The sequence below is a fragment of the Mesoplodon bidens genome (assembly GCF_964165515.1).
Source record: "Mesoplodon bidens genome assembly, chromosome: 19".
NCBI lineage: Eukaryota > Metazoa > Chordata > Mammalia > Artiodactyla > Ziphiidae > Mesoplodon > Mesoplodon bidens.
The window spans coordinates 51,493,661-51,514,147 of NC_138179.1; the positions used below are offsets into that span (position 1 = coordinate 51,493,661).

A 20,487-nucleotide genomic window follows, 5' to 3' on the forward strand; every position below is an offset into this window, starting at 1 on the left:
TTTATTATTATTATTATTTTTTTTTTATTAAATGCATTTTTAAAAAATTCCCTTCCTTTTAATTAATTGATTGATTTTGGCTGTGTTGTGTCCTAGTTGCAGCACACGGGATCTTTTGTTGCGGTGGGAGGGCTCTTTGTTGCAGGGCGCAGGCTTCTCTCTAGTTGTGGCACGTGGGCTCAGTTGCCCTGTGGCATGTGGGATCTTAGTTTACTGACCACGTCCCCTGCATTGGAAGGCGGATTCTTAACCACTGGACCACCAGGGAAGCACCTGCATTTTCAACTTATGACATTCTCAGCTTACGATGGGTTTATCAGGATATAACCCCATCAGAAGTTGCTGTTGTGTGTAGCTGTAGTTTGTCCTTTTTCACCGCCATATAGTACTCCATTGCACGATCCATCAACTCTTTTCACTCCTCTCCTGTCGACAAATATGTGGACAGTTTCCAGGTTTCTACATCTTCTGGGTGACTTCCACATGTTTAACAGTGTTCCCTAATGACTGGAGGCCATCAGGGCCGGGTGGGCTCTCTGACACCACTGGATCCAACTTTATCCTATCAGGTGGGAAAACTGAGGCCCAAGTCCGCCCAGCGATTTGGTGGGGAGTCTGGAATTCAGTGCTGGTCATCCCTGCACCAGGGACCCTTCCAATCTGCCATGCCACCCCCAGAATATCTGTGCTTAAGATCGTGGTCTCGAGAATCATCTTGGGCCTCACACTCTTACCCCACGCCTTCCATCTCCCCAGCAGTTCCTGCAGCCCCTCCTCCTGGTCCCAAAGTCCAGCCACCCCTGAGTCCGGAACCCACGCCCAGGGAGCCGGCCCACTCGGACCTCTTGGATACTGCCTCCTCTTCCTCCTCTTCCTCTTGCCCACCCTGCTCCCCAGAGCCTGGAAGAGAGGCGCCACGGCCTGAACCGGCGGCGGCTGCTGTGGAAAGTGGTGTGAGTGGGGAAGGCAGGGGCGAGAAGGGGCGCCTCTACTGCCCCACGTGTAAGGTGACCGTGAACTCTGCCTCCCAGCTTCAGGCTCACAACACAGGTCAGTGCGCCCCCCACCAGCTCCAGTCCCGGGGAGGAGATGGCCCTCACCAGATGTGGGCAGGGCTAGAGCTTCTGGGCACTTTGCTCCAGGGCTAGGTGACAGAGGCACTGTGCTCAGGTGTGGCTGGGCAGGCATTTCGGGTCCTCCCGGTAATGCCTGAGGAGGGAGGATCCGGAAGAAAAGTCAGGCAGCAAGAACTGGAGGGTCATCACAGAAGACAGGAGACACCCCCCACCTCTCCTTGCATCAGACCCAGGGGAATTGGGTTGGAATGAGTGCCAAAGGGAAGCCGACCTGTAACTCTGCAACGAGGCCTTCCTTGGGGGATGCTGGCATGAAATGAGAACAGCTGGGAGGACCTTTGGGAGGAAAGAGAAATCTCACATGGCTGGAGGGGCTGGCAGTGCTGAGCAGCCTGGAGGCTTCAGGGGGCAGCCAAACTGACCTGGTGTGGAGGGGGTCTCCGCGGCCCCTGAAGCCCCTCTTTGGTGCTGGCAAGCTGTCTTCTTTCCTCCCTCCAGGAGCCAAGCACCGGTGGATGGTGGAAGGTCAGCGGGGCGCTCCCCGCAGGGGCAGGGGCCACGCAGTGCCCCGGGGAGGAGCTGGACACAAGGCCAAGAGAGTGACGGGGGTCCGCGGGGGCCGCCAGGGGCCCAGGCCCCCTTTCCACTGTGCTCTCTGTCAGCTCCAGGTCAATTCAGAGACCCAACTCAAGCAGGTGGGGCAAGTGTGGCTGGGATTGGGGATGGAGCAGGGGTGCGGGGGGTGGGCCCAGTGCCAGGCGAGGAGGAGGGAGCCTGCAGGGAGGAGGTGGGTAGAGCAGAGCAGGGAGCAGTGGAGGAAGAGGTGCAAGGCTCCTGGAAGGCGAAGGCCAAGGCCAATTCTTACCTCCCCTTCCCAGGGCCACTCCAGGGCCATGTGCATTCGGTGTGTGAATTGTGGGTAGAGAAAGGATGAGCTAGCCTTAGTTTTGGGGTCCTTGGGGTCCTCATCTTGTTCCCAGTCTGTCTGTCTGTCCACTAGCACCTGAGCAGCAGGAGGCACAAAGACCGCCTGGCCGGGAAGCCCCCCAAGCCCTCCAGCCAGCACAGCAAGCTGCAGAAGCACGCAGCGCTGGCTGTGAGTATCCTCAAGGTATCTGTCTCCGGGCAACAGAGCTGGGACCCAGGTCCAGAGGGGAGAGGGTAAGGGGAGAGGGTAGGCCGGAAGGGAGGGCCAGCTGGGGGGCTGGGAGGAGGGGCAGGAAGGAAGCCACCCGCCTTGGAGGCTGCCTGGGCAGGCAAAGAGCTGGGGTTGGGTTTTTGGCTATCTGGGGATCTGCTCAGAAACAGTTCCGGGGGGGAGGTGGGCCCAGGTAGTAACTTCAGGGGCAACAGCGAGGCGTGGGCATGCATCTCCCGGAGACCATCTCCACCCCCGCTCCCCATAGCCTCCTCCCTCGGCCCATCTTAAGATTCTCCTCCCTCCAGGCAGGAAGGCAGGTGGTGGAGAAAGCCCTTTGGAATGAATGTTTGGGGGTGGGAAGGGAGGAGGATTTAGGTTTGGAATCCTGACAGTCACGTTTCCCACCCCCCCCGCAGCAAAAAGCCCAAGGAGGGGGCCCAGGGAGGGGACGGGATTTTCCTGGGGTCAGAGACTTGAGTCCTTTCCTCTCTTCTCTGCAGTCTAAACTGGCCTTGCAGAAACAACTCACCAAGACGCTGGCAGCCCGCTTCCTGCCCAGCCCGATCCCCACCGCGGCGGCAACCATCTGTGCCCTCCCAGGGCCCCTGGCCCTCCGGCCTGCGCCTACGGCAGCCACCACCCTCTTCCCGCCTGCGATCCTGGGCCCAGCTCTGTTTCGCACCCCAGCAGGAGCCGTTCGCCCTGCCACGGGACCCATCGTCTTTGCCCCCTATTAGCCCTCCTGGGGAGCCCGGGGCTGATTTCCTAGCAGTTGCCCTCCCCCTCCTCCTCTCCCCAAGATGCCTCGGTTCCCTACATCCCACAGGAGACTGCCTTTTACAGCCTAGGGGTTCCTGCCCAATCTAGGAAGAGCTGGGCTAATGCTAAGAGCCCTTCACTCAATCTGCACTGGGGATTCAACTAATGCCCCCCCACCCCGGCCCAAGGACCATCCATCTGCGCCCTCCCTTCCCCAGGCTTCTAGGGCTAGCCCTGGGCTCCCCTCCATTTCCCATCCTGATTTATGGGGAACAAACTGGAAAATCCAAAGATCTATGCAAAATCCTAGCCCCAGCCCTGTGGTGCTCTCATTCTCCCACTCAAGACCTACACCCATGTGGCCCGAGGTCCGAGGAACCGTACCTTCTCCTAGCCTGACCTCTATTCCCATGCCCTGGGGGCAGGGAGGGGAGGCCCTCGCCATTCACTGGATTCTCTAGAGAATCACTGGTGTTGAGGGGGCCGTCTCAAGGGAGAAGCTAAGGGGACAATCACAGCCATCCCAACCACAGGGTCTCAAGATGGAGTGGGTTCAAGGTTACCTGGACGAGCTGACCATTGGGGATGTGGCGGAAGACTGTGCAGGAGGAAGACAGCAGTGCTAAGTGGGGCAAAGCCAAGGGGTGGCTGGAACTGCAAGCCTCTGGGGCTTTTCATCCGCTCTGACAGGATGGGGTACAGATGACGGGGAGGCGAGGGTAATGTGCAGGCCGGGCCCAGTTTTTAACAGAGGAAGTGATCAGCCCCACACACGTTCTCCTCTCTTAGCCTTTCTTTGATTCCTCCAGAATCCCAGCTCTCGGGGGCTGGGGGGGGGTGGGGGGTGACACTGGGTCTCCCTCAGACTATGGATCCAGCTAACACCGAATCCTCCCAGGGCTCCCAAAGAGCTTTCCCTTCCAGCCCCTCACCCCAAACTGGCCCCTAGCACTCAATTCAGCTTTCCCTTCCCCCACGAGCACCCCAAGGCCCCCTCACTGTGACTCGCCTGAGTATTGGGACCCGCTCGGAGCCATTCTCAAGACCCGTTTTCATGCTGTCAGAATTAATGTCATAACCTCCATCCCACCCCAGCAGCACTGCCACCCTCATCCCACCATATGGGACTTTGCCAGTATCCACCTGTATCTTTTTTCTATTTTAAAGCTGTTTCCAATGGGAGAACAAGAAAAAGGGGGGAGGGTGGGAAACTTTTTGATAACAGTTGTGGTTTTATTGTGTCCAACGCATCAATAAATCAATTTAAGCCCGAGCCTGTACACGCCCTAACTCGCCCAGCCTGGGCCACCTGACCCTGCTCACCTCTCCCATCCTGGGGAGAAGGGGCGTGTACTGGAGGTCACCTGGCTGTAGTGTCTTCACCTATGCTAGGTGTGTACATCAGAAGCACGAAGTGGGCACGGGAAGTTGTGGGTTACCAGCTCACTTTACAGCGTGTTGGAAGCGTAACCACCCTTCTGAGCCCCCAGAGATCTGGCAGCTTCTGAGAAGCTGCTATTGGTCGGCTTTATTCTGTTCAGGCATCTGAGGTAAGAAGGGAGGGCTAGACGAGCACCTTGCCCAGCCTCCACCACGGCGGCAGGCATATAAACACAGGTAATTTATAAATAGAGGTCCAGCTATCAGCTGAAAACAACCATAGGAAAGGGTGACGACCAGTCCCCAGGGCTGTGAGGTCCGCTGACAGGGCACTGGGCAGTCACTCTGGCAACTAGAGTGGGTAGTGCACTCCTGCCCCCTGGTGGTTGGGGGGGGTGGGGAGCAGTGTCCCAGCCTCCAGGGCCACAGGCATAGCACCTTGAAACGGGAGAAGCTAGGGAACAGTGCAGCCAGCCCAACCATGGGCAGTATACAACCCACACAGGGCTGGAGAGGATCTAGATCATCTAAGCAACTGCCGTCACCTTACAGATGAGAAAACTAGAGGGGAAAGGCCTTGCAGGGCCACAAAGCCAGCTGGTGACTCCCAGCCCAGTCGGCATTCCACTCCACCTCAACCAAGGAAATGCTCCCTGAGCAGGAAGAGGAAGCAAAACAGCTGGGGGAAGAGTTGAAACAGAAAATTATGCTCCCAGGAGGCTAGCTTCTTTCAGCCCAGGAGAAGTCAGGGTGTTGGATGAGGAGGCACCCCGAACACCAGCACACACACGTGTGCACATCTACACACACACACACACACACACACTCTCTCTCTCTCTCTCTCTCTCTCTCTCTCTCTCTCTCTCTACCTGGATGCGCTTTCCCTAGAATCCAGGCCGGTGCCATAAGCATGTGGGTGTGTGTGTGTGAGATTGGCAGGAAACCCGGAGGTGTAAGACCCCTGCGATAGGAATCAGACCGTAGACTGGGCATTTCCACACACAGCTCTGCTTCCTGTCCAGGGCCAGTAGCAGGGACAGTGATCCAAAACCACCCTAGACCTGCTTAAAAGCAAAAACTGATCATGTCACTTCGCTGGCATAAATCCTATCAATGGCTTTCCATTGCTGTTAGGATACAGCAGGATGGGGGCTGGGGGGCTTGGGGGCTGCTAACCTAGACTATTTGCATTTCCCAGAGTTGGGAGGGAGCAAAAGTGACCTGAGCCTGGGACAGCCCAGCTGCCTAGCCTAGTGGGGAGCTCCCCCCTTGACTGGGAAGGACAGCTTGCCTAAACCCCCCCTCCCTTTCCCCTCAACCCATCTTCCAGGGCTGGCAAGGCAGCTCTTCAGCCATCCAAGGAGCCGCTCCCCTTGTTCTTGCGGCTGAGGGGGAAGGCAGACTTGCTCTGGGGCTGGGTCATCTTGCTGGCCAGGTAGACGAAGGGCTCCAGCAGTGAGCGGCGGTCAGCCACCGACACCTCCCAAAGCTTCACCTTCTCTGACTTGGCCCAGTGCTGAGCCACATCCGGGTCTACACGCCGCTGCTCCTGCAGGTCACACTTGTTGCCGAGGACCACGATGGTGACCTGGGGAAGAGGGACAGAGTAGAGGCCCGTGGCTGTAGCATGGACCTCAGGAATGGTCGTGAGGGCCAGTGACCACCTTGGGCTTTTAATGGAACGCCTGGAGGGGGTGCCAGATGGAGGCCAGAATTTGAACAGAGGAAGGAGAGGAAAAAGCAACCATTTCCACTTTGGAGTCCTAGGAGAGGGAAAGTCTCAATGGCTGATGTCTCATCTCTTCCTATGTTAGAAACTGTGGACAGGGGCCTCCATCTGGAGGAGTTCCATTACAAGCCCTGTGTCACCAATGCCTGATCATTACTGGCAGTCAGTTAGTTGCTGGCTAAGTAACCGGTGAGGAAGCGCTCCCAGAATGCCTGCAGCTTAAAGCGGGATTTGAGAACAAAAGGGCCTTCACAGGGGAGAGCACAGAACCATTATAAAGAAAGACTAGTGGGGACATCTTAAACTGGAGAAGCCTCTTTGGTTGAGCTGCTTCAACATACGGCCACCTCTAGGGGTGAAGACACCCTCCAGTGGCCTCCATCTCCGCCCTCCAGCTCTAAACCCACGTCCTGGCAAATCAGTGAAAAACAGAGCCTTTCCAGGCCTCCCAAAGCCAGCCCAGGGCCCACTCTCTCTCACCACCAGGGTTCCCCCACACACCTCCTTCTTGTCTTTGGATTTGTCAATCTCCTTCTTGAGCAGCTCCACGCGCTGAAAGGACTCTCGGCTGTCCGTGCTGTAGACCAGGACATAGCCATCAGTGCAGGAGAAGCAGTGCCGGGGCAACTCAGCCCCATCTCGGAGCCCCCGGGTGTCGTAGAAACGCACCTGCTCCCGCACCCCCCGGTCAGTCTCAATGGAGCCCACGTAGATGTCCTCCTGCGTCTCAATCATCTCAGAACCTGGGACAAAATGAGGAGAAAACTTGTTTCTAGGGAGAAAAGAGATTGGGAACATGAGTGACTGAATATATCCTAACAGGCCAACCAGACAGGGAGAGAAAGGAACATGGGGGCTGAGGAGAGAGGGCCAAAGACTGCGAGTCTGGCCAGACTGGAATAACTTGGGGGAACAGCTCTAATCTCACGCTGATACCTTGCTAAACACACTGTGACACGGAAGTTTTTCCTTCTTATCTCGGACATTGGGTTTTCTCTTTCCAGATGTCCTCAGTGTTGTAGAGTTGGGATCTTTCGGTGTAATGACCAGCAGCAGCGATCTTTAGCCTTTTCGTGTTGTGATCAAATCCTCTCCTCATTCTTCCACTTCCTCCACCACACCTCACGCCCAGCAACACTCACCCACTACGTGGTTTCCGTACAGAAGCTGCTCCAGGATTGAAGTTTTGCCCACAGAAGCCTGGCCACACACGACCACCTTGCAGCTCTTCCCCATGCTTAGCTTTCAACCTTGAAGAACGGAAGCACGCTGGGTGAGGCAGGATCAAAACAAAGGGCAAACTTCCCTTGACTGAGGATGCAAGTTCTGAAGTGGATGCATGGCCTCAGGGGTTCGGCCCTGTCTGCTGCCCTAGGCAGGGTGTACTGAAGTGATGTATCTATATCCACTACTGGACAGTTAGCTGTATGTTATTCATCTATTCCCAGTATGAGGCCAGTAACTGGCACAGAGCAGGTGCTCGGTAAGCGTTGCCATAAAGGGGGAAGAGAGTCGCTGGTTTAAAGGAATCACTAGCCAGGTTCCTTTCTGTGCAGAGGATGTGGAGGACCAGTTGCTGAAGGGAGCTCTGGCTCAGCTCCCTCTCTTTAACCATGACCCCATGGAGAAATTAGTAGGACTATTATTTTGTGTGGATCTGTCTTATACCACTCTTCCTGGGGAGAGTGAACAATTAGGAAGAACATTTTGCTTTCCCGTATGGCTTATCCAGACAATTAGTTCCCTCGAATTCCCAGTCAAGGCCATGGCTAAGATGAAAAACATCAGACAAGAAACAAAAGAGTGAAGGAATCTAAGGAAAAAAACGCTTCAGAAAAGAGAAAAATTTTGTTTCTCTTGGACTGACAAACCCAGATAAGGCCTAGACACAGAAATCCCTTCTCTGTTTGGAGGTCCCAAACAGAGATCTCCTCGAAGGCATCCCAAACACAGGTTTCCCAGAAGGAGCCCCAGACAAGGATCCCGCACCGCCCCCCCCCCCAGCCAGAGGAGAGATACAGAGATCACTCCCCAAAGGGATCTTAAACAGAAACCTCTCCAAAGGAAACTCTTAGTACAGATCCCCCTCCCCACGAGGGGCCTCATATAGTGAGCCCCGCAATTAAGGGATACCCCAAGAGAGACTGCTAGGCGGGCCTCCGGAACAGATTTCCCCACGAGAGGGCTCCCAGAGGGAATCGGAATCCTGCCACCTAAAAGCGTCCGGAAGCAGTGGTCGATCCCGGCCTCCCAGCTCCGTACCTCCTGGGGCCCTCGCAGCAGCCCGGCCGGGCCCCTCTACGCGCGCCGGGACCAGGGGTGGGGCAGCACGGCCGCAAACGCTCGGATCTTCCTCCCGGTCCATCCGGGCTCCGTCTGGCCCCGCCCCGTAGCTTCCATCCCGCAAGACCTATTTTGGCGGCGGAGAGCGGGCGCCAGCCGAACAGCGCCTCCAGAGGCCGGCGGGGAAATGACGGCCGGGACCTGGGCTGGGTGGTCTCCAGAGCACAGGGTTCTAGGCTCCCTAGACCGGCCGGGTGCTGTTTTGGTGCCTCAGATGCCCATATGTTCTTTCTCTAAAGGCTACTACAGTAACACTTTGTTTACTCAGTCATTTATTCATCCAATGTCTTCTGAGGTCCTACTCTGTGCCAGGTACAGGACCACGTGCTGAGAAAAAGCGGAGGAATTAGACACCGTTGCCGCCCATTAGAACGTCACCACCTAGAGGAGCTAGACATCTAAACCAACAATTACAGTACAGCATGGTAAGAACTATTACAGAGGTGCTATGGGAGCACAACTAAGGGCATTTAACTTGGGGGCAGTGGCCATCACGTTCTCTGCGGAACCTTCCTAGAGGAGGTCAGGTCCGTGTTGAAGTTTGAAGGGTGTGGGAGGAAAGGGTGGAGGAAATACGGCAAGAGTCATGGCATTTACCGTAACTACAAGTATTTGGGTTCATTACTGATGGTAGAAAGGAGCCAAATAATCAAAGGCCTGTGTGCTGGCCAAAGAGTTCAAACTGTATCCTAATAACAGCAGTGGAAAGCCATTGATAGGACTTATGCCAGCGAAGTGACATGATCAGTTTTTGCTTTTAAGTGGGTCAGTCACTCTGGTAAAAGAGTGAAGGTTGGAGAGAGGTGAGACTTGGGGTTAGTTAGACTATGGTAGTATTCCAAGTTTTCCAAAAAATGATGAGAATCTGAATTGGGATGGAAAGGAGATAGATTTGGGAGACATTTGGTAAGAGAATCAACAAGACTTGGTGATAACTTGGGAGTTTTAGATGCCGAGAACACAAAGGAGGAAGATGGTTAAAGACAGATGGGCCTCCTGCATTAGACTGTAGACCATGAGCCATTGGCAAGCAGGTTAGATGGTCTGAGTCTGCGCTTTCCCAACCCAGCACAAAGTAGGTACTTTGGAGAGGGCTGTTGAATGACTGGCTGGATGAATGACTTCTCTCTTCCAAACCCCTGAGCCTCTCCCATTCTCCGCTCCCCAGTGCTAGGTGTGATTTCAGCTCCCTCAGCACTGTGATAGGAAGAGCCATGCAAGCGGCCTATGGACAATGGCACAGACTGTTTTACTGGAGAAGCAAGCGAGGGCGTCGGGGGTCTGGGGGGCGGGGTAAATCCTTTTAAAATTCCCTTGACCCCTTCTTATTTTAGTACCCTTTAACTTTAAAATTTTAACCTCAAACTCCCCCAGTTTAACCTCAGGAAATCCCAATTTAATTCAAGTCCACAAAAATGATTGGTTTGGGTGAAGGGAAGTACTACGAAGGGCTGTGTCCTTGCCCTCTCTGAGTTCCCAATCCAGACTGCAATCGGGAAGACAAGCGTGCTGAGCACAGAGTTTATATGAGTGTTGGGAGCACTGAGGACACTGTAGAGCAGGGACCTCACCCCGCGAGCTGCCTTATAAACTCCAGGGCAGGGTCTGGGGTCCTGTGCCACCCTCCCTAGGCTTAATGCTGAGATGGCATTCCCAGGCGTCTGACATGAAAGCAGCGTCGTTAGGCGTGTTGAACCAGTTGGTGCTTGGAGATCCAGAGGGGATGAAAGGCGCGGTGTGAAGACGCCCTGCGCTCCCCTGGCTTGGTTGGTCAGGGTTTCCAGGGGCCGATGAACGCTGGGGAAACTGGATTCAGAGTGTCTCTTCTTGCCTTTCGCGGGAGGAAGCTGTGGACATACTCCAAGGTCGGGAAGGTGGTAGTGAGGGGCTCTTTCTCTCCGGGGTACTGGGTCACCGCGTCCCTACCCAACTCAGACTCCCTGAGCCTCACAGGAGACTCTCTAGGATTGGAAGTTGTTATGGCAACGAGGCTCTCAGCATACTGAGGAAAGCCAAAGCCTAGAGAGCCGACACCCTCCCGTATCCCCCTTCCGACCCACGGGTAAAGTGGCGCCCCCTATGCACAGAAACCGTCCTTGGGCCCCCGCTCCGGCGAGGAGACCACCTTGGACCTCCAGGGGCGGGAGGCCGCTCTGGCCCCAATCAGAGCCTCTCGCTGGTAGACGGGCCCGAGGGAGCCCCTCTGGGCGCAGCGCCGCCGAGCTGCTCGATGCTCCGACCGGAAGTGCTCTTCACCGCCGACCTCCCAACCGGCTCTCTGGTCCCGGCGGTAAGATGGCGGCTGCCGCCGAGTGCGATGTGGTAATGGCGGCGACCGAGCCAGAGCTGCTAGACGACGAGGAAGCGAAGAGGTAAGCGGGTGGCAGGGGAGGGGAAGGGGCGAGCTTCAGCTCCATGGCTCCGGGAACCCCGTCCTTGCCGTGGTGCAGCCCCTACAGAGGCGATGCCCCGCCCTCCGAGAATCCCCCCTCCCCCATCTGAGATTGAGTCCGGATGGACCCCCTGAAGGGGCGCTCTCGGAGGTTTGCCCTCCTCTCCTGCTTCCGCCTGGCTGAGGAGCTGAGGCATGGCGTTGTTGCCCAGCAGAGAGGAAGGTCGTCCTCGTTGTAGAGGCCGGGTCTCTTAGGGGGTCTCGGAGGTCTGTTGCGGGGTGGGGTGGGGGGGTGGGGCGGCGCGGCTGTGACGACGCCTTCTTACATCGCCCCCGACCCCTTCCTTCTCTTGTTAACTTCTGTATCTTGTGTCTCAGCCCTTTGCGTCTCCGAAGCTCTTGCTCTCCTCACCCCCTTTCCTCAGTAATTATACCCCAGCGAGCGCTAGTCTGGGCCCGAGGTATTGTGTGTGTCCATTATTGACCTAGTGGCCCCTCGGTTACCCCAGAAGTCGAAGGTGATAGAGAAAGAAGGGTGAGGGGTTTTGTCTCGTGCTCCACACGTCAAACCCTCTCCTTCCACCGTTTCTAAGATCCTCATTCTTTCAGGGCTGTTTCTTAAATTAAGCAGCAAGGAGGAGGGCAGCTGCTTGGGCGCTGTTGGCTCTGCTGGGCAGCCGCAGTGGCTCGAGATTGCCAGTCCGGACTCGGCAAGGGAGCTGCAGAGTGAGTGGTTTTCGAGAACGCTCTGGATTTTGGCTACAGCTAAGGCAGGTTATTGGAAGTGGGGTTGGAACACAGCTGTGGGTAGTCATACTTGTCCTAATTCTGGAGCAGAATTAACGAAAAGCTTCTGGAAGTTTGGAGCCCTGTCCTCATCAACCGCGGGTTAACTGACTACAATTCTCTCAGTCTCCTTCCCACATATTTCATGTCTTTATACCAAGCCCATTATGGCTTCAGTCTGGAGGATCCGAGGTGGTGATTAGTTCATGAGATCTGAAATCACGATTCCGAGAATTTTTAACTATCCAGGTTTGAAACATCAGAGGTACTCAAGGAGGCAGAATGAATAGTTATCAAGCTTAAGGGTAGTTACTACGGCCAGTGTCCCAGGTTCCTGACCTGTTGCGAGCAGAAGCTGAGGGCCTTGACAAAGTGTAGTAGGTCCCTGGGATATCAGAGAAGGCAGGAAACCAGAGCCTAGTCTCTGTCTGCTCCTGGTTTTGAGGTTTCACAAACCAGTTCTTTCCAGGTATTTAGAATTAAGCATCATCAGCATCATTAAGGAACTGCAAAACAGGACGCAGAACTCCCACCAGTACAGGCAGAACTTAAATTAATTGTAGGGATTTACTTGTGTTTGGAAGGAGTTCAGTGGTTCTTTGTGCTATAAAGAGGGAGTTGGGCTATATGTAATTTAAAATAAACTCAGCCTACTTAGTATAAATCTCTGACGTAGGCACTGTCCTTAATTCCAGTTTCCCTTCAAAGTTCCTATGTAAAGCAAATTTTTTTCCTTAAAAAATCAGCCCTTTTACGATATTCTATCATAAAAAACATAAAACAGGATGATGCCGTAATGTGACCACATCAGACAGAAAAAAACATACGGTATTTGGTAGCAGTAAACAGAATAAGGGAGGGTGTTGACTGATGTTAACTGCCTTATTTCATGGAGTTTTAAGATGTCATTGGTTGTAAAATGCACGGTGGTTTTCTCTGCCACTAAGAGAAAAAAACTATAACTGAAAAACACATTTTTATGAAATAGACTTATATGTAAAACATACATAGATCTTTTTTAGACATAATAAAATGTAAATGTTTATTGTATACCACTTATGTGAAAAAATCAAAAGGAAAATACAGTGAAATAAAAATATCACCATTTGACTTTCCGCCATATAAGGCATCCTTATGGCGGAGGGTAAATACTGGGCTCTGTTAGTAAGAAAAAGCCTTGTTTATGTGTCGCTTTCCAATGCTGAAAATGGAGTGGTGACTTAGAAGTTTTGGAGGAAGATTGTTTTACATTTTTCACATATCCTGGAATCCTCCTGTGTAGCCACAGCAGAGGGCAGGGATAGGCACATCTCTTACAAATGCCCTTTACTATCTGACTTGGTTAGTTATTTGGCCAGGTTCGTGTCTCTTGTTACAGTCCTACTCCCAGTTCACTTGGGGACACAGGAGTTGATGGGTCTCGGGTTGTTTTTGTAAAGTCCAGCAAGGAGTCCTTCCTTGCATCGTGGCCCAAGGGCATCCTGCTGCTGCTGCTGCAACTGTCACAGTCCCACGGGAGGCAGAGTGAGAGGAACTTTCAAGAAGTTGGACCTCATGGTTGTAGCATTTTAAATGGCTACATGTTTTATTTTCTTAGCTTTAGAGTCTCTACAGAAAAAGAAATGGGGGGCTTCCCTGGTGGCGCAGTGGTTGAGAGTCCGTCTGCCGATGCAGGGGACACGGGTTCGTGCCCCGGTCTGGGAAGATCCCACATGCCGCAGAGCGGCTAGGCCCGTGAGCCATGGCTGCTGAGCCTGCGCATCCGGAGCCTGTGCTCCGCAATGGGAGGGGCCACAACAGTGAGAGGCCCGCGTACCGCAAAAAAAAAAAAAAAAGAAAAAGAAATGGACTTTAGTTTTTTTGCCTGTCACTCTGGACAAAGTTCTTTTTCCCTCATAGCAGCTGAGAAGCTAAAATAAAAGATGTGTTAGTTGGCACTCCAAAATAGATCGGGGTTCTGGACATGAAGATTAGTATTTCTCTTTGCCCACCAGAATAGATAAAGCTGCTTGGGGAGTCAGAGGACTAAATTGCAGAGGTTTTACATTTCAGCTAATTTAAGACCTTACATTTTCCGGGGAAGTTGCTGATTGTTTTACCTAATACATGAATGCCTGTCTTTTTTTTTTTTTTTTTTTTTTTTTGCATTACGCGGGCCTCTCACCGCTGTGGTCTCTCCCGTTGCGGAGCACAGGCTCCGGACGCGCAGGTCCAGCGGCCATGGCTCACGGCCCTAGGCGCTCCGCAGCATGTGGGATCTTCCCGGACCGGGGCATGAACCCGTGTCCCCTGCATCGGGCAGACTCTCAACCACTGCGCCACCAGGGAAGCCCCCATGAATGCCTGTCTTGAGTGAAGGCTCTCTGGTCATTTTTCCTGGACTGGGGAGCAGTTTTGTCTCCGTACGTGGTCTTTATTACCGTAAAATCGAAGGATTTCAAGTTGCTAATCAATAGAGGAAGTACTTCTGTGTCTCAGCATATATCTGGCCTGACTGGGCAGTGAGGTCCAAAAGAGCCAATGGGAGCCATCGATTTAGGAGCCAAGGGCATCCTTACCTGATTCCTTGGGTTGATAATCTTAACTTCTCAGTGTCTGTTGTCCTGGTGGCGGAGAGCAAGGACAATTACTAGTAGGCCCTTTCTTGGTACCTAGGTATTGTAAACTCTTTCGGGATTTTGCCTTTTATTTTTCTATGAATATTGTTGGTGGGAAGCACTGAACCCTGAATCCATACCCCGGAGGCTGCTGTAGTTGCTATTAACTGCAGCGTCTTGGGGTGTTTTGGAGTTTGTGGCCTTAACTGCAGAGCTTGTGGGATTACTTTTCCCCCTTCTTCCCCACTCTGTTTCACATTCTTAGGTTTGTGTCCCCCTAAACTTGCTCTTGAAGTTCGAGGGCAGGCAGCTAGACAGAGCCTGCAAGCTGATTGGGAATTTGTCTTTGACCTTGAACCCAAATCAGTGAGAAACACTGCTTTCAGCCTTCACTTTCATTTTGGTATACCTTAAGTGTGGGGTCACAGATGAAGAAGTGGGACAAATAAGTCACGGTTAAGGAAGGGATAAAGCTAGGAATACAGAATCCTGAATACCAGCAAATAATCGATTGAATTGAACCCTGGTATTAACAAGTGGCAAAACTGTTAATAGTCTTTACTGGAGCAAAGGTAGAGCACAGAGAAAGGGTCTCTCTGTTCCTTGCTGGTTTAATTCAGATTCACGTATTAACTGAAGCCAGGTAAATTGAGCGATTTTAATAAAACGTTGGGCCAAGTGAGTGGCAGTTGCTCTAGTGTGTAGTTCATTCCCAACGACCAGAACTCTGATTGGCTTAAAGATCAGCCTTATTGCACATTCCAACCAATCAGGAATTGGTTTAGTCTTTGAAGCTAGTATTTTTTAAGTTTTTAAAAGCTGCATACTGGGCACTTGCCTTTGGTTTCTTTCTCTAGGACTTTAGAAGATTGGAGAACAATGGTCGGTGGCCTAGGTGCCTTGTGGTCTGATGCAAAGTCTCTCTGAGAGCCCATTTCTCCCTTACTCCACTAATGTTTGGTCCCCTTTCTCCAGTGCTGAGTGATGTGGAAGTTACTTAGAGGTCGTTCCAGGTATTCTTTTAAATTGTCTGGATTTCAGCAGTAAGAACAGCATTCAGCATGCAAGTTTTTCCAGTAGTTGATTCATTTTATTGGATTGACAGTTTTTTTCTTTCCCATGCAGATCCAAACAGCAGTTTCTGTGTTTATCCCACCATGGCAGGGGTATGAGTGTTTGAGGCTTTTGAGAATGGTAATATGATCAGGAATATTTGACTTTCAGAGTCTGATTCTGAGACCTAATACTCTGTTGGCCTGTGACTTTGTGTGGGGTGGCCAGATTGTCAGATAAGCAAAGTGTTAACTGTCTTTTCTGATTCTAATATTAGGCTTTTGGGGAGGGTGTGTGAGGCAAGCAGGGCCCTCTCTTATTAGAGTTTCTGTCCTGAGAATTCTTCCTCAGGCAGTTTGCTCTGAGACAGTGAACCACCTGATGAACTAAAGAACCACAAAAACTTGGGAAGCAAAATAACAGTTGACAGTCTAGACTCCTGACTCTAGTTCCCATCTCCATCTCCTCCCCTCTCTCCCCCACCCCCACCAAAAAAAAAAAAAAAAAACTCAGAAAGCAACCTTTTTCCTAATTATAGTTCCTCAGTTCTAGATTTTTTTTTTTTTTTTTTTTTTGGCCGCACCATATGGCTTGTGGGATCTTAGTTCCCTGACCAGGGGTCACACCAGGGCCCCCGGGTGTGAAAGCACAGAGTCTAACCACTCGACCGCCAGGGGATTCCCCGGTTCTAGATTTTTGATGAGTCCTAGTGTCCCCGTGAGGGTACTGCGAGATGTCACAGAATGGGAGATCAAGGAATAGAAAATGGTGGGTTTGGGGAGATAATATGAAAACAAGTCTCTGACTAATGCCCAAAAGCCAGTGGCTTGTGTCCTCAGAGTAGCTTCTGAGAAGCTTGTTTCTCAGAAGCAACTTCTTGGTTGTGCCTCCTGTCCCCAGGGGTAAATGAAGGTTAAGTAGATGCCACAGATTGTGACACCTCCCATTTAAGGAACTAGCAGAAGTTTTTAACACAGTTGAGGCTGCTACTTCTGTGTGAATATCCTTCTGCCTGCAATGATGGAATTTCCGTCCGGATTGCTTGCTTGCTTGCTTGCTTGCTTGCTGTTTTTCCCCACTGAATAAGACAGCCACCTCCAGTGCGTTGCCTGGTGTCCTTCCCTACTTGAGCAGTAGGGAGTGCTGCTGCCTTGGGTAGTCTGTATCTGTGACTGCACTTGGTGCCTTTTGGTCTCTTCTGGCTTTGCCCCTGTTGAGATTCCCTTAGTGTCCAGACGGAGGACAGTTTGAAGTGGTATATTTTTTTCATCTTCATCTCCTTCTCTTTTTGGGGGGAGGGTGGGTGTTTTAACTGGGCTTTTAAGTGAAAGCAGAAGCTGCCTATTCTATGGGAAATTGGGTAAAGGGAGCTGGGTAGTCCACCCTTACCAACAGGTAGAAGTTGGATAGAGTCCGCCCTCTATTTTCTCTGGACCTTTATGAAGTCTTTATTTGCTCTCAACATCTAGCGCCTTGCATTTAGCCAACACTCTGTCTGTGGAATTGTTCCCGGTCATGTATGGCTTCCACCTATCCATGTGAAACTTAGATTGTTAGAGGATAAAAAAGAAAGAAATCGAATAATATGCATTTGGTAAGATGGAGTAAAAGTTAGGCTCCTGGGCTCCTTTTACTTTACTCTCTCATGAAGGTCAGAGAGAGTGCAACATGAAACAGGCCCTGTGACATGCCTTTGGGGACAAGAGGTCTTGTACTGTGGGAAGGAAGAAGGAATTTCTACTCTGAGACTGGCCAAGATCCTGTAAATTCTGAAGGGTGGAGGGCATTCCTTGATCAACGGGCAACTAGTAAATTTGACTGAATAAAAGAAATGGGTGCAACAATCTAGAGTAAGGGTGACATTTTGGAAGTAGTAAAGGATATTTGACTCGTTGGCAGTATAAAGTATTATTATTAAAAGCCTGAGGGTAAAAAAAGGAAAGCTATCTTTCTCTAAAGTTCTTCCTGCCAGTAAAATAGTCTCCAGGTCAAAGGCCCCTAAACACTCCTCTGTTCTAACAAGAAATTACGTTGTCCTGCGTTGTAATTTTAGTAGATTTCTCTTCCACTTCTGGAGTAGCAGACTACATCAAGAAAATGCAAAGAAAGAGAAAAAAAAGATCTCATTCAAGCTGCTGCGTCTGTTTTGATTTAAACTGGTATTAATGGCTATTGGAAGAACGGAACTTTATTAAAAATACATTATTCTAGCCAAATACTTGAAATAAATAAGAGCACTGTGGTTCACCCCCCGCTTCCCACCCTGCCCTTGGTCATTCAAAAATCTAATCAGTATTTCCTCAGTTGCAAATGGAGAATAGTGAAGCCATGTTAGCCTTTATTTTTCATGCAGTGGGGTAGAATAAATCTAAAAATGGTACATTACAAATAGACATGTGAAGTAATTCCAGAGAGAACCCAGAGATGTTGAGACGTTTTTTAAAAAAAACTACTTGCCAGTGAATCCTGCATTAGTGAGAGTTGAGTAAAGTTTCTAAATACCTCTTTAATTTCTAGACGATAGACTAGTTGGCCTAAGGCAAAGATATTGCTTAAGTGTTCAACTTGGAAGTATTTAGAGAGAAAATGGAAGTTTTTATAGAGCATCTAATTTGGGGCACATTACGATTTCAACTGTGGTGTTTTAATTTGTTTTGAATTTAGCTGTAAATGTGCAAAGTTGGCTGGTGATCATAAGCCCAAGTTGTCTGATTTGATCACATGATGCTGAGCCCTGCTAAGACCTGTGTGATACCAAATGATTCCCTTGGCAGTGTTTGTTGGAGTACTTAGCATCTGTGATGAATGAGTGCTAAATTGGGAGAGAGAGAATGGAACTGTGTGATCAGAGGATATACAGATTTTTCACGCACATGTAGTGTTAGAAGAGCAGGTTTTCATACTGCAGTTTTCTGATTGATGAGGTTATTTCTGAAAAATAAATACATTTTAAAATAGCAAAGCAGAGCAAGAGTAGAATGTATTCTCCTTACCTATGTCTGTCAGAGAGAAGGCCGGCCTGGCCCTCTGGCACGGATCCCGTTGTGGGACACCCTCCCATCATACATCCAAAGAGGGCAGAGTTTTTGGAAAACCTTTCACGAGCTGTTTTCACAGGAATTTGTTGCTGGCTATTCAAGTGAAAGGACTGGTCTGGTAGAGGTAGTCATTCCCAGCATCTCTTGGTGAATCAGAGACGTGAAGCTTTTTCTGCTTAGAGTTGATCCAAGGATTGGGTGGGGAACTGGATAAATTAGTTTTAATCCAGAAACCTTGCCACTCACAGGATCTAGCGGGGAAAACATGGGACTCTAAGATTTAGTAAACCTGTGCAGCCACCTTGGGTGCCTCACTAGCTCTTCGTCTGTTGGAGGACACGTGATATTATCACCATCACCACTTCAGAAGGCCGTTGTGAAGACCCTCCTTGGAAATGTTTTGAAAATTTGAAAATGCACTAGGGATACAGCGTCTGTTAAAGCGTCATCGGGTCAGTTATGGCCAAGTCTATATTTTCATGTGGTGGTATATTTCAGGGTTTAGTCTGAATTTTATTTTGTGGCCACAGAAAATAATCTGTAGTTTAATGTAGTGCCTTTTGGAATCTGTTCCTTTTTTAACCTAATCCAGGTGAACTCAGTTAATCCTAATTCTTCCTTTCTTAGTACCGATGTTTTTTAGTTAGGTACTTGTTGTAACCTCGCTTGGTTCTCAGATGAATTGACCGGCAGTGAGTGGAGTGACAGATGCCACCTCCAGATTGCCCTCAATTCCAGTGTTAACCAGCTCTTCTCCTTCTTTTCCAGTCCTACGCCTTTGACATCTCATCCTTCAGTCCCTTTGCTGTAAGGGCAGCTTGAACACGCTTCAGCCCTTTCTCAGACTCCCAGGCAGGACTTGAATGGATTTGGCCCTGGAGTTGTTCCTGATGCAGCCTTGTTCAGTTCTTGCTGCTGCCATGCTGGATTCCAAAGATCCACTCTTTCCTCGGCTGGTCTCGCAGGGTCAGGCCCATTGGTTAAAGCTTGTCGTGTATTTGGTGGGGAGGCTCAAGATGACGGAGGGACTCCACTTTGGGCGTTGGACCTGGAGGCAAAAAATAAGCTTTCAGTCTAAAAGCACTAAGTGCCCATTGTTTAGGCAGCTGTTAATCAACCATGTTTCTATGAAAATAAGTCCTTTTCATGAGGCAGTTGTGTGGGAATAGCTAATTCTGGCCTGATGCTGTGCAGTGTGAGGTTAAAAACATGGTAACGTGTCACAACACAATTCTTCTTGTTCTCTCTGCTGTGGGCTGACTCTACATTACTCGCTTTGTTTGCTCTAGAATGGAATCTACTCACCATTTACTAAAATGAAATGCATTTCTTGGGGGAGGCAAAGTCCAGTTCACTAGGTCTTGCATCTTAAAGGGAAAGGAGCCCTACTCTGTCTGTGACTGATTGTTAGGAATGTCATTTGGCTTGTTTAAATCCAGATTGCAGTTCTGGAGTTGGATTTTATACGCTGCGGCTATTTTGTGTTTTAGTCGAAAGAAATTCATATTCATTGTTCTTAGCAGTACAGATTAATTTTTAAAGTCGTAGGCAATAGGTAGAGGTGAGCATTAGAGAGAAAGAGCTTAGCATAGTAGATAGGGCACAGCTGTGGGATCTGCAGGTCTGGGTTGACACCCTGACCCTCTGGACGGTTTTTAATCTCTAACCCTTAATTTCCTCTGTTGAAAAATGGGAATAATGAAACTCACCTGATAAGATAATGTATGGAAAGTACCTGGCCTCAGTAATAATTACTGATTTTCCACAGAAGTCATCCTTTACACTTTTGCTGGAAAGCCAGTGCTGAACTCATGGCCTCCATTGGAGTGAGTGTTTCAGGAAAGAAAGGGCATCTCTCTGTATTTCTACAGATTGTTCCACCTTTGACTCACAAGCTTTATATGCTGATACAACGTCTATCCAAGTGCCCAGATGCCTTTGGTTTTCCTCAAGGATTTGTGTGGTCTTAGCCACTAGCTGAGTGAATAGAAGGCTGGATCTTTTCCGGTACAGTTTGGGCCTGTTGCCTTTGAATTTACTACTCCATTTCTTCATAGTGGTTTAATTCAACTTCCGACATCCAGTGTTGGGGAAGCCCCTTCTTCAAATCTTCTGGCATGTCTGCTCTTAAAGGATAGGTTCTTCATAGTTCTTATAGTGCCCGGCTTAATTCAGAGTTGTTCGGCATGTGGA

General features: G+C 50.5%; 3 protein-coding genes across 13 annotated transcripts in view; 2 read left to right on the top strand and 1 right to left on the bottom strand.

Moving 5' to 3' along the window:
• Positions 1 to 2,954, top strand: part of ZNF385C (zinc finger protein 385C) — a gene marked incomplete at both ends in the record, with an annotated part of 28,447 nt that extends 25,493 nt beyond the window's left edge. For 4 of the 7 annotated variants that reach the window (XM_081219356.1, XM_081219358.1, XM_081219357.1 and 1 more), the window contains 4 exons: positions 760 to 1,050; positions 1,575 to 1,771; positions 2,077 to 2,187; positions 2,718 to 2,954. In XM_081219356.1, coding sequence (XP_081075482.1) covers positions 760 to 1,050; positions 1,575 to 1,771; positions 2,077 to 2,187; positions 2,718 to 2,954 — 836 coding nt within the window. Of the gene's footprint in view, positions 1 to 756; positions 1,051 to 1,574; positions 1,772 to 2,076; positions 2,188 to 2,717 lie in introns of all 7 variants that reach the window. The other 3 variants (XM_081219359.1, XM_081219360.1, XM_081219361.1) reach the window with 2 other exon arrangements.
• Positions 2,955 to 4,188: 1,234 nt separating this feature from the next.
• NKIRAS2 (NFKB inhibitor interacting Ras like 2) lies at positions 4,189 to 8,462 on the bottom strand. Of its 4 annotated transcripts, XM_081218355.1 has the most exons (5): positions 8,348 to 8,431; positions 7,228 to 7,335; positions 6,587 to 6,828; positions 5,226 to 5,944; positions 4,189 to 5,193 (listed from the first exon to the last, which is right to left on the bottom strand). In XM_081218355.1, exons 2-4 carry the CDS (start codon positions 7,319 to 7,321, stop codon positions 5,705 to 5,707), a joined length of 576 nt encoding a protein of 191 aa, XP_081074481.1. In that variant the 5' UTR covers positions 7,322 to 7,335; positions 8,348 to 8,431; the 3' UTR covers positions 4,189 to 5,193; positions 5,226 to 5,704. The 4 variants fall into 4 exon arrangements, with proteins under 4 accessions (XP_081074481.1, XP_081074480.1, XP_081074482.1 ...); XM_081218354.1 differs by lacking the exon at positions 7,228 to 7,335 and having other exon boundaries at positions 8,348 to 8,462; XM_081218356.1 differs by lacking the exons at positions 7,228 to 7,335; positions 8,348 to 8,431 and adding an exon at positions 7,022 to 7,211 and having other exon boundaries at positions 6,587 to 6,857.
• A 2,058-nt stretch (positions 8,463 to 10,520) lies between these two features.
• DNAJC7 (DnaJ heat shock protein family (Hsp40) member C7) overlaps positions 10,521 to 20,487 on the top strand; it is a 28,140-nt gene continuing 18,173 nt past the window's right edge. The window contains exons 1-2 of one of the 2 annotated variants that reach the window (XM_081220323.1): positions 10,521 to 10,800; positions 19,063 to 19,101. In XM_081220323.1, coding sequence (XP_081076449.1) covers positions 10,724 to 10,800; positions 19,063 to 19,101 — 116 coding nt within the window. In that variant the 5' untranslated portion in view covers positions 10,521 to 10,723. The remainder of the gene's footprint in view (positions 10,801 to 19,062; positions 19,102 to 20,487) is intronic. The other variant, XM_081220322.1, reaches the window with a different exon arrangement.

Bases quoted from the DNA above. Each gene is read 5' to 3' on its own strand.
- NKIRAS2 (XM_081218354.1), bottom strand. From the start codon at position 8,450: ATGGACCGGGAGGAAGATCCGAGCGTTTGCGGCCGTGCTGCCCCACCC. The intron at 6,829-8,347 runs GTACGGAGCTGG...ATTTTGTCCCAG, and splicing joins TGCTGCGAGGGCCCCAGGAG to GTTCTGAGATGATTGAGACG. The intron at 5,945-6,586 runs GTGTGTGGGGGA...CCTCTTCCCCAG, and splicing joins AATCCAAAGACAAGAAGGAG to GTCACCATCGTGGTCCTCGG.